We start from the raw sequence: 15562 nt of genomic DNA, 5'->3' as shown, positions 1-15562 counted from the left end.
AAAGCAATTATTTGCATTTCTTCCATGTTCTAAATTTGGACTGAATCCTCAAAAACATTTTATGGTGATTGTGACAAAATAACAGGAATACAGGATGGGAGGCAACAAATTCGTTAATAAAATGCCTATTAAATCAATACATTTTATTAAATGCATTTTAGGAGACATGGCATGGGTAAAGACAAAAGAATCATAAAAATATTTTAAAAAGCTACTTAGCTTTTCAAGTGATATACTCAGTGTATAGATACAACACACATCAAAATGAATCTATTTTTGGTTGTTTGTAAGATTGCAAAGCAAGTATTTAAACTTGTGTTCATTTAAAAAAGTTAGAAAGTATAGCTGAGTGTCTCCCCAAATGAAGGAGGTGAGCCAGGACACTAAAGAAAATATCGCACATAATAGCTAGCAGTTGCTGGCATTGGTTCATTAGTTAAACACTGACAGCTTTGTTTCTTTCTTTTCACAGGTTCCAACTGTGAGTTTAGGCCTTGTGAGATTAGCAATCCTTGCGAGAATGGAGCTGTGTGCATACAAGAGATGGATTTGGACATTTTTCCCCTTGGATTCCGGTGCCAGTGTAGAAAGGGCTTTGCTGGTCCACGCTGTGAGATCAATGTCAATGAGTGCAGTTCTGGCCCTTGTCTCCACGGATATTGCTATGACAGTAAGTTCAGCCTAGTTACTCACTTTAACGTGGAGTGCTCCTACTGTTGAATCTGAGGCAGCAACTGAGTGACTCTGGAGAGAACAGTAGATAATTTATTAAAATTGTGTTTGTCTGTAACTCTAAAGCCTATGCCAAGAGGATTATTGTTGCCAAAATGCCTCATCTCCTGGCACAGAGGTTTATGTATCCATGGGTCACAATTGCAGCTAATGAGAAATTTTAATGAGATCTAAGTTGTCTTTTCTAATGTTTAAATTAGCCAAATGGAGCTTGTATATTGCATTTGACGGAGATAATTTTCAAATTGCTGAAAAGAACACAAAGCAATGAGACTGTATATGTAATGATTCTAACAAATCTGTGAATGCTGCATTTTAATATGATCACACTGATATAAAATGTGGAGCCTGGTCACCTGCAACAGCTTTCTAGAATGTTTCTCTCTCACTCTTCTTGATACCTGCATCTTATATTTCTTCTTTAATCATTATAGGCTAGTTAATGAATTACTGTCCTGTGTATATTGTAAGATTAAGTGCTCCAGCATCTGATTCTTTGGCATCACTTTTGATAAGGTTCTAGGTGAGCATTACTATACATTTGCCTTTAGGACTGACAGGAAAGAAAAAAGAGTGAAATTGCCTTGTACATTTCTGAACTATGCTAAGACTGACATTTTCAAAGCTGCCTTAGAGATTTATATGCACAGATACCATGAATTTCCGTAGGAATTCTCCATCTGAATCCTCTAGGCAGCTTTGCAATTCTTAATCGAAACGTATAATAGTACAGAAATTGTTAACAATATTTTGAATTACAAAAACTACCTCCTTAATGTTTCACTAAACCACATATAGTCATGAAATCACTAAATGTAGATTCAAATTCTGATCCTTTTTTAGCTTTTTACCTGTAACTTCATAAGCCCAGGAACAGGTGATGCAGGGGTTGCTGCAGCACCTGCAGGCTCCTGGCCTAGAGGTCAGGGCCCTGGCTGCAGGCTCCATAATGTAGGGGAGAGGTCTGCTGCCAGTCTTAGCTGGAGAGGGTGGTGGACAGGAATAAGCGGGCTGGATTTCAACACTGGCCCATCACTATATAGCTTGAGTTTGCTGTAGCTATCTTTGCAGTGTCTGTGACAATTAAAATCAACCTCTTGACCTCAGTGAGTTAGAATCTGCTGCTTTCTAGCCGTGAATGAAATCAATTCCATCCAGAAGTTTGTTACATCACTCTTTGTTTTTTAGTCACATAAACTATCTTTGAAGTTGCCACATCAACCCATGTTTTAAGATTATGTAATGCTTTGGACAACTAAATCCAAACTGCTATAAAAGGGTTTTTAATATTTTATTAATTTTTTCAAGAATATGTGGGTTAAGTCAAAGGCTGTGGGGAAGTTACTATGTATTTAAATGGAATGTAGTGTAGAAACTGCTTAGAGATACAGGATGGAAAATTTAAAGCACATGAAATTCAAGCAATACAGAATTAGAAAAGTTATGTGGGTTCTGGAGACACTGTCAAGTGTCACAGTTCAGTCCAGAGAGATGAAGATGTTATGAATGAGTGTTCTTTACATGGTATGCCCTTCCATTACCCCAAACAGACAAGCACAGGGTAAGGGGCACTCTTCGGTTAAGTAGAGACAAATGCCCTATTTGGATCTGGTGACTGGGGAAAATAATTCTTGTAACCATTTCAAAATAAGCAACCAGCAGGAAGGATGCAAAAAGTAATATAATTTTCTCATGAGAAACAGTACTGTAACAAACCCATTTCCACTGGAGAGTGTGCCACATTTGAAGGGCATTTAGACCTTCACATCACAACTTCTATACAAATCACAGGCCTCTACCAAATGAGTTAATGGAGAGTGTTCTGTCAAGAAAGAGTCTGCAATCTATAGTTAAGTAACTTGGAATCCATCAAGTAAAAGAAAATGTGTGACTGTGTTCTACACCACTGCTCTGGGCCAGCCTAAATTGCTAAGGGCTCAGTCCTTCTCTCACTCAAGTCAATGGGAGGTTTTCCATTGATTTTTACAGGGTAGGTCCTTTGGGTTGAAAATCACTTGATTGCAGCAGGCTCCCCACACCATGCCAGTACTCAGAAGTAGTGCTTAGGCAGAGTAGCTTTTCATCAGAGCCTCAGATCCTCAACACCCAACTGAGATTTCCTGCACTGGTACTGAACTGACCATGCCATTTGATGCCTATAAGCAATTTGCTAGGTTAAGTGCTCTTGGGTGGAATTGCTGTATATGTATTTAATTAGCATATGCAATAAATTTGCTATCTGCTCTTCTGCTTGTGTGCAGCACCTAGCTCGTTTTGATTACTGCTGTAATACAAATTAACATAATATACAATGCTAATATGGTATTATACCACTGTATAATATCCTGAGTGTATCCACTGTATAATATCCTGAGTGTATCCATGTACTTTAACAATTTCTTACTGGACAACAGTTCTAATATCCAAACAGATATGTAAAATCTAGGTTTTCTTGCTTACGTAGTGTATATAAAACTTGGGTCCTGTGTAAGTAACAATGAACCTGAGTAATGCTCAGACATCTGCTGCATTTTAATAAAACTTAGTGATGTGGACATTTTAAAACAAATTCACAAGTGGTATAAAGCCACTTAATCCAGTGGTTCTCAAAGTGTGGTCCGGCGACCATTACTGGACTGTGACTGTGTTACAGGTGGGAAGAGGGCTTGGGACTTGTCCCCTCCAGCAGCAGGGAGCCTGCACTGGTGCTCCAGACCCCCTCTCCTGCCTGATGAGGTTGGATTGCCAGCAGTGGCTTCCCACTATGGGTGACCAGGGGGAGCCTTGCGGGCCAGATCCAACATGCAGGGGAAGCCACTCCCCCTCTCCCGGGCTGGAGAAACAGCAGCACAGGAAACCGCTTGTCTGGAGGCTTTCTCCACTGCTCCTATTGGCTGGAATCATGGCCAAAGGGAGCAATGAGGGCAGTGCCGGGGAGCAGTGGGAGGCATGCAGACAGGTAAGTGCCCCCATTCACCTCATGCCCAAATGCTGCACCCCCATTGCCCTCACACAACTCCCTTCTGCTGAGAACCTGCCCCCTCCCACCCTGCTCCTGCCCCTACCTCCCACAAAGACTCCCCTCACCCACAGACCACTCCTCCACCCTATCTATCACCCAGACCTCCACCCCTAGCCTGCTCCTGTACCCTACCTCCTGGCCAGATGCTGCACCTACACCCCCTCCTGCATCCATTTTGTCATCATGGATATGTGGCTGTTAATTTGCAGAAAAGTCTGCCTTGAGCAGTTTGGGCCATGGACCAAAAAATTTGAGAATCACTGACTTAATTCTAATAATTTTAACTGAATGATGTATACCTGCTGAGAATCTGGCCTCAACTGTCTAAGCACATAATTGCATAAAACATATTTTTAGTTTACAAAACAATGATCAATTTTAACAAGTTTATGCATCTCACTTTTACATGCAGGAATGAGCTAATTGACTTCAGTTGGTGTGCCAGATTAAAATATTATCTCCTAGTGTGTTTACAATCGTGTTTTATTTGTTGTATATTTATAAATGTCATATTCCTAAATGTAAAATAGGGTAAGAAATGGTATGGAAGTAAAGTGTCCCTGGCTTCCAAACTGCCTATTCTTTTGTGGATATCTTGTCTGTCTGTGATGTCTGTGGGTTTGACTTGTTGTCCTCCGAGGTCTCAGTTCCACTGCACTGTGTACAGAATCATGACTGCAGAAATCCAGAGTCAGAGGAAGCTAAAGCATCTCCTGACAGATGAAAAATGCTGTTGCCATGAAAGACCCAAAGCATTTAATGAGAGTAATGGAAGTTACATGTACAGAGACAGAGTGACAACATAGATTACATGGTAAATCTTAGGGATAATGAAGAATCCAGGGACCTATGTGAAGTTGTAATAAATCTAGCCCTGTAAGAACTGCAATTATGGTTGTCACTTGTCTCTTGCGTAGCTGTAATGGCCCAAAGATACTTCTCTCTTTTATATCATTAATAATGAAACAAGGAAGGATTCTGATCATTAGCTTGTGAAGATTACAATGTAACATGGAAATACATCATGAGTGAAACCAGCTTAATCTGCCAAATTTCAACTCTTGAGCAAGTTTCCCTTTCATATAGTGTTATAATATGAAGATACCACTTCAAAAGTGATGTTTACTGTTCACATATTTATTTAAAACCATTATTGAAACAAAAATACCCTATGTACTTCACACACAAGTTTGCCATGGAAAATTTCTCAGCAGTAAATTGAATGTGAGCACAGCCTTTGCACAGACTTAACGATGGCTCATACATAATTATTTCTTATTTCAAATTATTGATTTTTTTAAAGTACTAGACAGCACCGGTAGGTTGATTTCTGTGATAATTAAAAAAGACTATGTCAAGGCATTTCAAAGTGATGTTTTAAGATTTGAAGTATGCAGTGCTGTATATTTGAGAGTAATGTCAGTCGAAGTATCTTCCTGAAGTTATTCTGTCCTGTTTTTAAGTTGCTTAATAATTTTACTTTGAATAATTCACTTCAGTTCCAAATTATAATGAAAATGCTAAAATGCTTCTTGTTGTCCTTGTAGTTGTTGATGGCTTCTATTGCTTGTGCAACCCTGGATATGCAGGACTGACATGTGACCAGGACATTGATGACTGTATTATCAATGCTTGTGACCACAATTCTACATGCATGGATCTGCATTTGGTGAGTATATAGTAATATGATGATTGATCTTATAATTAATTTGTTTGCTCATGTGTCTTAGACCAAGAGGTGAAGTTGTGCTATGGAACATATGAATCCTCATTTAATTTATGCACCTGGAAAATAATTTATAATTAATTAGGCTTTCTATTCTCCAGTTTTTCAGTTGACAATATTGACAGGGAAGAAAAGTGTTTTCCACTTTTAAACATAATTATTGAGAAAACATGCCCATTTGTTGTTCAGTTCAAAGTGATAGAAGGCTTTTCAACTCATTTTATTGCTTTTTAATTTAAAGATACTTTTAAAAACACTCATTTTCATGAAGCAAAATACAGGTCTATGTAGCACTTTAAAGACTAACAAGATGGTTTATTAGATGATGAGCTTTCGTGGGCCAGACCCACTTCCTCAGATCAAGTAGTGGAAGAAAATAGTCACAACCATATATACCAAAGGATGCAATTAAAAAAAGTGAACAAATATGAAAAGGACAAATCACATTTCAGAACAGGAGGGAGATGAGGAGGGGGGGGGAAGGAAGGAAGGTAAGTGTCTGTGAATTAATTATATTAGAGGTGGGGAGAGTTAGATGTCTGTGAGCTAATGGTATTAGAGGTGATAATTGGGGAAGCTATCTTGGTAATGGGTAAGATAGTTAGAGTCTTTGTTCATTCCTTCTTGGAGAGTGTCGAATTTTAACATGAATGACAGTTCAGAGGATTCCCTTTCAAGTGCAGATGTAAAAGGTCTTTGTAGCAGACTGCAAGTGGTTAAGTCATTGAGAGAGTGTCCTTTCTGGTTGAAATGGCAAGAAACTGTTTTTTCTTTGTGATCTTGTCTGATATCTGTTTTGTGGGCATTAATCCTTTGGTGAAGTGTCTGAGATGTTTGTCCAATGTACAAAGCAGACGGACACTTTCGGCACATGATAGCATAAATTATATTTCTGGATGCGCAGGAATATGTGTTCTTGATCTTATGACTCACTTGGTTAGGTCCAATAATGGTATCAGCAGAATGAATATGTGGACAAAGCTGGCAACGGGGTTTGTTGCAAGGGAAGATACCAGGATTGGTATTAGTGTGGTATGTCCTGTGGTTGTTGGTAAGAATCATCTTGAGGTTAGGTGGTTGTCTATAGGAGACTATGGGTCTGTCTCCCAGAGCCTGTTGGAGTTTTGTATCCTGTTCGAGTATAGGCTGTAGTTTATTGATAATGTATTGGACAGGTTTAAGTTGGGGGTTGTAGGTGATGACAAGTGGTGTTCTATTGTTGGTTTTCTTGGGTCTGTCTTGAAGTAGATGGTTTCTAGGTATTCGTCTGGCTCTTTCAATTTGCTTTTTTATTTCTCCAGGTGGGTAGTTGAGGTTTATACACCTCAATTTATAAACCTCAATTTATAATCCTCAACTACCCACCCGGAGAAATAAAAAAGCAAATTGAAAGAGCCAGACAAATACCTAGAAGCTCACAGACATCTAACTCTCCCCACCTCTAATATAATTAATTCACAGACACTTACCTTCCTTCCTCCCCCCCCCCCCCCCCCGCTTCCCTCTCCTGTTTTGAAATGTGATTTGTCCTTTTCATATGTGTTCACTTTTTTTTAATTGTATCCTTTGGTATATATGGCTGTGACTATTTTCTTCCACTACTTGATCTGAGGAAGTGGGTCTGGCCCACGAAAGCTCATCATCTAATAAACCATCTTGTTAGTCTTTAAAGTGCTACATAGTCCTGTATTTTGCTTCAGCTACACCAGACTAACACGGCTACATTTCTATTACTACTCATTTTCATGTTATTCATTTAGACTGAGACCATTGTTCTTAATGAGGCTTTAACTGCCTCTTTCACAACAAATGCAGTTTTATTATAAGCTTTTCCATATTTGGCTGGTGGTATTGGAGAAACAGTTTTTGTTTGTTTTTTGTATGTGGGAGAGCGGGTTGGGGGGTAATTAATTTAACCAGATACATCAGTTATCTCGATTTGTGGATCATAATAATTGGTTATTTCTCAGGAGTACAAGAATGCTTTGTCAAGTGAGAAAAAGAAATGGGAGCAGGAAAGAGAATTGGATAGTGGACTAACTATCAGCTTCCTTCAAGTCTTTTCAGTGTTGTTTAAGGGAAAGCTATCAATGTGTCTAGATTTTTGCTTGCTTGCTTGTTTGGAAATACATGTTTCAGAAAACGGTGGCTGCTTACACAACCGTCAGCATGAACTTTATGCACACATTCAGTTATAATGCTTCATCCTGGGACCCATGAATTACATTGCAGACTGACACCAGCAAATTTCCAGTCCCAGACTTGTCACCAGAAATGTGTGTCTTGTATTGCCAATTAGCCTCTTGGAAAATACAAGTGCATGGAAAATCTCACATTTCATTAGTAGAAAAATTATATGTACAAACCTTGGTATGCCAAATGAACTTTCTCAATGAATTCAGTGCAAACTTACTGGCTTAGATAAAATAATTATATTAATTACTGGACTTGTTGATGACATGATTAAAGATGAGGAAAGTGAACGTTTTCCAATGCTATTTCACAAGGCATACTTGTACAGGATCTAATATGGTTTTGTAAAAATGATTAATATTAGGGTACAGTTTCTCACAAATGCCACTACATAAATACATAGTATTCTTACAGTTCTGGTCACCCTCCATTTAAAGAAAAAGTATGTTGGAAGAGATAAAAAGAGGGGTAAAAAATAATTAGGGATATAGAACAGGTTCTATATGAAGAAAGATTAAAAAGAGTTGGACTATTCAGCTAAGAAACAAGACAATTAAGTGGGATGTGATAGAGATCTATAAGATGATGAATGTTGTGGAGAAAGTGAATTGGGATGTGTTACTTATTCCCTCACATAACGCAAGAACTAGCATTCACCCAATGAAATGAATAGGCAGCCTTTTTGCAACAAAATAAAATATTTCTTCACAGAACATAGTCAGTGTTTAGAATTCATTGCCATAAGAATTTTTGAAGGCCAAAAGTATGTAACTGGTTTCAGAAAAGAATTAAATAAATTCATAGAGTATAGGTCCACCAATAGCTATTAGCGATGGTCAGGATGCATTTCCATGCCCTGGATGACACCTTCTACTGTCAGAAGTAGGGAGTGTATGACAATGTTGGATACTCAAAATTTCCCTGTTTTGTTCATTCCTTGTGAAGCATCTGGAATTGGCTGTTGTCAGAAACAGGATATTGGGTTAGATGGACCGTTGGCAGAATGGTCCCACCCAGAAGATGGTTCCTGGCAATTGCCCAGGGCCCTACCTTAGCAGGACGCAGGGGCTGAGCAGCATGGAGGCCCGTAACAGAGCTACCAGCTCTGCTCCACTCTACCCTTCTCCCACTTCAGGGGGATGTGGACCTGGGCGGCACAAGGACCAGCAGCAGTACTACTAGTGCTGCAATGCTCCGATCTGCCTAACATTCTGTTTCTCACCCATAAGGATGTCCTTTAGCAGTTTGAGACCAGAGTTTTGAATGTAATGTCAGATACTGACTTGTAAAGTACTTTAAGATTTTTGGATGGATAGGTCTCTAACCTATTAGTGGAAAGACTTATTGTAGCTTGTATGTTGCTGTTTCAACTGAACAAAGATTGAATGGGAACTCTTTGACAGATTTGCCAATCCTCCTATTTTTGCCACATGCAAGTAGGGTTGCCAGCCCCCCAGAATTGTCCTGGAGCCATGAGGAAATAAAGATAAATTAAATATTATTCCATTTAATGAAACCTCCAGGAATCCATCCAGACAAAACTGGCAACCCTATATCAAGGAAAGCTGGAAGCCATGGTGCTGACTCCATGGGAGCTCCAAGACTAAAGCATCCACAGGAAAAAATAGTTGTGGATACTCAGCAGCAACCAGGGCCCATGTAAATCAGTTCTTCCTACCTACCCCCTGTGCCTACCACCCACATCCATGTTCAGGAGGGGAAGGTCAGAGCAAGGGTAGGGGTACATTTGGAGGGGTAGGAAGAGGTGGGATTTTATAGCTATGGTGGTAGGGTTGGAGTGGGAGGTCAAACACCCCAAGGGAAATGAGAGCCAGTGCCCAGAGCTGGAAGCATTTCAAAGTTACATTTTTTTTTCATTTTTTAATGTTTGTGAATTATGTCCTGGTATTTTGATGCTGGTATTTAACTGGATGTGAGTAATAATAATACCTATGTGGAAAAAAAAACCCTCTTGAGTATTAAAACCTTAACCCTTAACCTATAAATACTTATGCATATACTTTATTTTATTCATGCAAGTAGTCCCACTGAACTCAGTGGGACTCACTACAGGAATAAAGTAAACACTGCATGTGTTTGCAAGATCAGGACTAAACTAATTGTAAAACATTTTAAAGGAGAAAAATGCCACATATATTTGGCAAGTGCATCCACCTCCACCAAAACATCAAACCACTGATTGGTAATACTGCTAGACAACATTGACTTCCCGTGGTTTGGCAAATTCTCTGGTTCATCACCAGTCAGTCCTGAGGGTGCCAGAATGGAGAGAGTCAACCTGTATTTTAGGTTTGTTTTTCTTTTTTAATTTCTGCTACTTTAAAAAAAAAAACACCTAAAATACAGGTTGACTCTCTCCATTCTGGCACCCTCAGGACTGACTGGTGATGAACCAGAGAATTTGCCAAACCACGGGAAGTCAATGTTGTCTAGCAGTATTACCAACACTTCCACTGCTTACTGGGATCTGAGAAGACATTTTGGGTAAATTAGAGATTAAAAAACAGCACAGAACACTGAGAACCAGGACAGATGGCTGTAAACAAACTTTGGGAACCGGGGGAAACTTAGTCACACCCATGATAAGTGGACAACTAGCTAACTAAAGTCATGCTAGACCGTGAAAGGTGCTGGACCAGAGAATGCCTGTGTTAAAAAGCATAAGTGGCATAACTGAAAAGGTGGGTGACTCCAGTAGAGGGTCCACTTGTGTTCTAGAAACTCTTACTTAATTTTATTGTTTCATTTGGAGTTTTTCCTCCTTGTATCTTGTTAGTTAGGAAGGTTACACTGAGGCTGGAGGCCTGAAAGGGTCAGGATTGGATCCATGAAAACTTGATCACGAAGCTGTAGTTTTCCTCAAACTACTTTCCACTCACTCCAAAATTGTTTGCTTAAAATCCTGGTGAAAAGAAAGGGCAGGGGAAGGTACTTTCACCCTGTCCTTCCAAAAAGCCCCAGACTCTAAGACAAAACCATTTTACTTTTATTAAATTAAACACAAAATGCTTATGATATTAAATTTCCTTCATAAATATATTTAGTTCTCAAACATAAATAGTGTGACAGGGTTAGGCTGGAGGCAGGGCTGGCTTTAGGAAGTGTGGGTCCAATTCGAACAGTTTTGGCGGGGCACCACCACCCAGGATTTTTTGTTGAGGGAAAAAAACAAAACAAAAACCCATGCCCCCACAACCACACACAAATATCACATCAGAAGTAGATTTGATCAAAATGTATATCAATATAGTTGAACATTTTCAAAAAAAATGCAATCCTTTATTATGCAAAATTTTACACAAAATTAAATCAGTTGCCTTAAGTGCAGGTCAAATATTTTCAATTGCAAACTATCCAATCTTTTCAATAAAGTTTAAAGTTTGATTTTTAAAAAGTAACCAGAGAGCACTGCAGTTTTCTGTTACATTGATTTACTTTTAAATAGAAAAAAATTGAGTCTTTCTTAAGAAAGTGTCAGTTCTGTGGTCAAATTCCAGTCCTTAGTGATTTCAGCACCAATGATTTCACTAGGTAATATGGTACCTCCCCACCATTGCCTCCTTTGCACTGCCCTTCAACACATATTGCCTGCATGTTGAGTAAAAGGTCAGTATACACAAGATTTTATCAATGATTTTTGCTCAAGCGATCACTGAGACAAGACAAGGACTCTCAATTGATTCTAGTCAGCTCTGCCTTTAAACACTTTAAAGTGTCAGATATAATGGAGGACTCCCAAATAGATTCTACACCACCAGAAATAAAACCTGTTTCCATCTTCTGTGACTTTGTTAGATGTGACTCACTATCCTCTGCTTAGTGTTCAAATTATGGTAGACCCTAAGCCAGGTCATATCAAGTTCAAGTCTTTCATACAATATGGATAACAGCATTTCATTCTCCCAGCTCCAAGTTTTAAGTGAATTTCGACCCAAAAGAGCCAAAATTGATCACCTTGACACAGCAAGTGTGTATACTGATCTCTGTGGCAGAGGAAGTATGTCTATATAAATAAGGTCGGCTCATGAAGCCTTTTCTACAGTTGATTAACAGATAGCAGTAGATAACTCATTCAGACCACTGGCTGATAATAGTCAGTCACCCTGACCAGTCATTAAACATAGTCATGGACTCACCCTACTCTCCATTGTCTCTATGATTCTCTGATGACCTGTGACAAAAAAGGAGGATGGAAAGGGAAACTGAAGGGAGAGACCTCTCTAAATTCACCAATCAAAGAGTAGTATTGCCAACCCAAAAATCACAAGGAATGCCTACACAAAGTTATGAGAGTGGTCTACAAATCATATGATTTTTAAAAAAAATAAAACGTTGGATTTTTCTTGGCCTTTTGTTTCTTGAGTATTTAGGATTCATGTTTTAAAGCTTTTCTCCTTAGCTGTATGGCCCAGAAGTATAGAGAACTTTTTTTAAATTAAAGCTGGGATTCCTACATAATCAATTGACTCCAGGCCTTTAGAAAAACACCAAATGTTTTGAGACTCATGGTAAAACAATGGAGGAATTCTTGTGAGCCCATGCTTTGCCCACAGTATAAATAAAAAAAATAGTATCTTCTCCACTAAACATCCTAATGAGATACTACAAATGGTGAACTGAATTCAACAGCTCCTAATATGAACAGGTATCAATCTAGTTTTTCATATTTGAGATGGTATTGAGGTGCAGGCACCGCCAACCAGTCTGAAACACGAGCAGCCCACCTCTCAGTGTCTTGCCACCCTCACAAAGAGGGGATCTGAAAAGTTGTAGTCCCAAACTGGCGCTCTCCCTGGGTGCCCGGCACTGAACTCCTTGCGATTGGCCACGGGGAGGGTAGGGGGATCCGGACCCGCCCTCTCTCATGGGCCCCAGCCCAGGGCCCTAAGAACATGTTCGGCTGAACCTGCCCAGCCGGCGGGGGTTTTGACCGCAACCCTCCAGCTCGCCGGGCCCTACTCCTGCCCTGTGCTTCTTCCTACTCCGTCACCTTGTCCGTCTCCTCTCCTTTCCTTTCCTTTCCTTCCTGCCAGATCCTCCTTCTCTTTCCCTCTGCCCCTTCCCCCCCTTCTCCTGGGACTCTTTTTCTCTTTTAACCCTCCTGCCCTCTGATGTCACTCGCCGACCTGCCCGCTGACATTTGTGCGTCTCCCGCCATACTGACGTCTGGCCCTCGCCTCTAACCCTGCCCTTGATGCTCAGCTGGCCCGCGGCGACCGTGCAGGGTGGGCAAAACCTCCGCATTCCCCAGGTTTCCCCGAGGAGTGCGAGTGCAACCACCGGCTCAGTACAGGGCGGATTTGCCTCGGAGGAGCAGAGGTGCTCTGCCCCATCACAGATAGGTTACCAGAAATCATACATGACAATATGAAATCTTTCCACTCTCAAGTCAGCATAGTCACGAAGCACCTATAATTTTGATCCATTCATTTATTGGATAGTGAAAGAGAAAAGGAGGAGAATTAGTGTAGATAAATGTTCAAATAAAAAAAAAGCCTGAAGGAATTAGAACTGGGCTCCTACATCTCATGTTCAGAAGTGACTAGGACACTTATGAACAGATTTTCAAAGGTGTGTAAAGATCAGATGGATATCTTTGAAGATCTGAGTTTGCAACTGTCTCTTTAGGAGCCTAATTACCTTTAAAAATCTGAGCTTAGATTTCCAAGTTCAATTTTCAAAAATGACTTTAGTCACTCAAGTGCTTTTGAAAATTTTAACTGGAGGCCTAAGGAGACAAAAATAGACAAAAGGCAGGAGATGCGGGGCTGGAGTCTGCACTCAGGCCCTGGAGTCCAAACCCGGAGGCAGTCACGCAACATGCCTCCGAGGAGTTTTAAAATCCCGGGCGTGACGTGATGTGATGTCATACCCGGGCCCTGCCCACCTGCAACGCCACACATGGCAGCAGCAGACGGTGAGGGGGAGCCGTGCACAGTAGGGATGGTCCAGAGCCGAGGGGGACGCTCTGGGGGCGGGGTGGGAGAATGTATGAGGGGTCCGGGGCCCCCTCCATATATTGGTGGAGCAGGGCCCCCAGCTCTAAATTGTAATGCCAGCTGGCACTTCTGGGTTCAGGGGCACGGGGCCCCTTTAGGCATGGGGCCCAATTCAACCAAATCGGCCTAAGGCCAGCCCTGGCTGGAGGACTATAATAGATAGAGAGCTCCTGGCTAATCAGGAGCAGAGGAGATAGAGCTGCTGCAAATCAATCAGAGCCAGCTGATCTCACCTGAGGCTTAAGTAGAGCCTTTTAAATGGAAGCTCTCCTGCAGGGAGTGGGGAGAGAGAGAGAGAGAGAGAGAGAGGAAGAGAGAGGAAGGAAGTGAAGTTAGAGGAGACCTTAGCAGATAGGAAAAGAACAAGACAAACTAAGAAAGATAACATCAACATTGCCAGAGACAGCAAAGAGGGGTGGGTCAGGAGTTCCAAACAGAGGTTTCAGGCCACCTTTTTCCTGAAAACCTTAGAGTCCAGCTGAGAGCTGAAGAAGACTGTTTTTGCAGCCCAGTCTGACCCCGGGGCACCGGCCCCAATACCTTTTGTCGCTGAGGAACAAGAGCTCAAATCCTGCCAAGAACTACTATCACAGTACTGAGACTGTCAGATGAAGGACTGGGCAGGGTACTGGGACCCAGGAGCAGGGTTACCCTGCCACAATAGACCGACACCATGGACAAAAACTGACTGTTTGCATTATATAAATAAAACCCAAGAACATGCTAACTCAGAGTTCAATCAAATTGGTAAATAAGCCTTTTTTCTTTGTACCCCATCTGTGGATATATTAATACTTCTTCTAATGTATTTGCTTTTACATCAACTAGTCTATTTAAAAGTTTTTATGCCAACATAATGATTCAAAAATATTCTGAAAGGTAAAACCCACTTTTGGCCTTTTTTATTGTATTTTATTTTTGACAGCTCTCTTCACCCATAGTGGCTGTTATGCTACTGAATTGCTCTGAAAGACAGGTTGTGGCAGAGTGAAAAGGTTCTTGTAGGAGGCCCTTATGATCGTGGTTATAGCATTAATGTTTTAGCAGCATAGCCATCTTAAAATCACTTCACAGGCGATCAGAATAGAGAACATTATTCGATTGTCAAAGCTCACACTCACAGCAACAGTACATAACTAGTAAGCATATAATATGGTGGATGCAGATGTGGCACATTGTTTCTAAATGTGTGTACAATTTTTAAATATGGAACTATCAAATATAAATTTTAGGTTTTAAATTAAAACAGGAGTTCAAATGGGAGAGTTTCAATGAGTATTGAAAAAAATAAGTAACATTCGGACACATCATCAATAGATAGAAATAGTAGTTGTTTTAAAAATAAATGTATCAACCACTACCACCCAAAGTACAGAACAATCTCCTCCTACACTACTGCCACTTTCACTTGAATAACAAGCTATAATATTGATGCAAAAGCGGTGAGGAGTCCTGTGGCACCTTATAGACTAACTGAAGTGTAGGAGCATAAGCTTTCGTGGGCAAAGACCCACTTCGTCAGATGCACGCTTTTGCAGATTCAGACTAACACGGCTACCCCTCTGATATATAATATTGATGTTATTTGCAGGACTGAGTCTTATAATTGCTGTGAACAACTTATGACGCTGTTCTAACTTTCTCCCAATGAGCAAAGAAACTTTTCCCTTTGTGAAATCTCTGAGAATATTGTTGACCCTACTAGAGAACACCATTTACAACTAAAACCACTCAGAAAGCTATAGTCACCCACTGTCATTTATAACACTGTATTTTAAATTGGCTTTCTTCATATGATTTCTGTGTTTCTTTTGTTTTCTTCACTCACTTGAGTTTGCTTTCCTCCAACAGTACATACACATTTGTCAT

The 15562-nt window shown here is 40.4% G+C and overlaps 1 protein-coding gene across 1 annotated transcript in view; it reads left to right on the top strand.

Annotated features, from left to right (window-relative positions):
* Positions 1-15562, top strand: part of LOC112547815 (protein eyes shut homolog) — a 302929-nt gene that overhangs the window by 194565 nt on the left and 92802 nt on the right. Inside the window, exons 8-9 of the mRNA XM_075923696.1 lie at positions 473-670; positions 5302-5423. Coding sequence (XP_075779811.1) covers positions 544-670; positions 5302-5423 — 249 coding nt within the window. The 5' untranslated portion in view covers positions 473-543. The remainder of the gene's footprint in view (positions 1-472; positions 671-5301; positions 5424-15562) is intronic.

This window comes from Pelodiscus sinensis, chromosome 3 (genome assembly GCF_049634645.1).
Source record: "Pelodiscus sinensis isolate JC-2024 chromosome 3, ASM4963464v1, whole genome shotgun sequence".
Classification (NCBI taxonomy): domain Eukaryota; kingdom Metazoa; phylum Chordata; order Testudines; family Trionychidae; genus Pelodiscus; species Pelodiscus sinensis.
The sequence above is the reverse complement of the archived record's forward strand: the minus strand, read 5'-3'. Positions and strand labels throughout refer to the sequence as shown.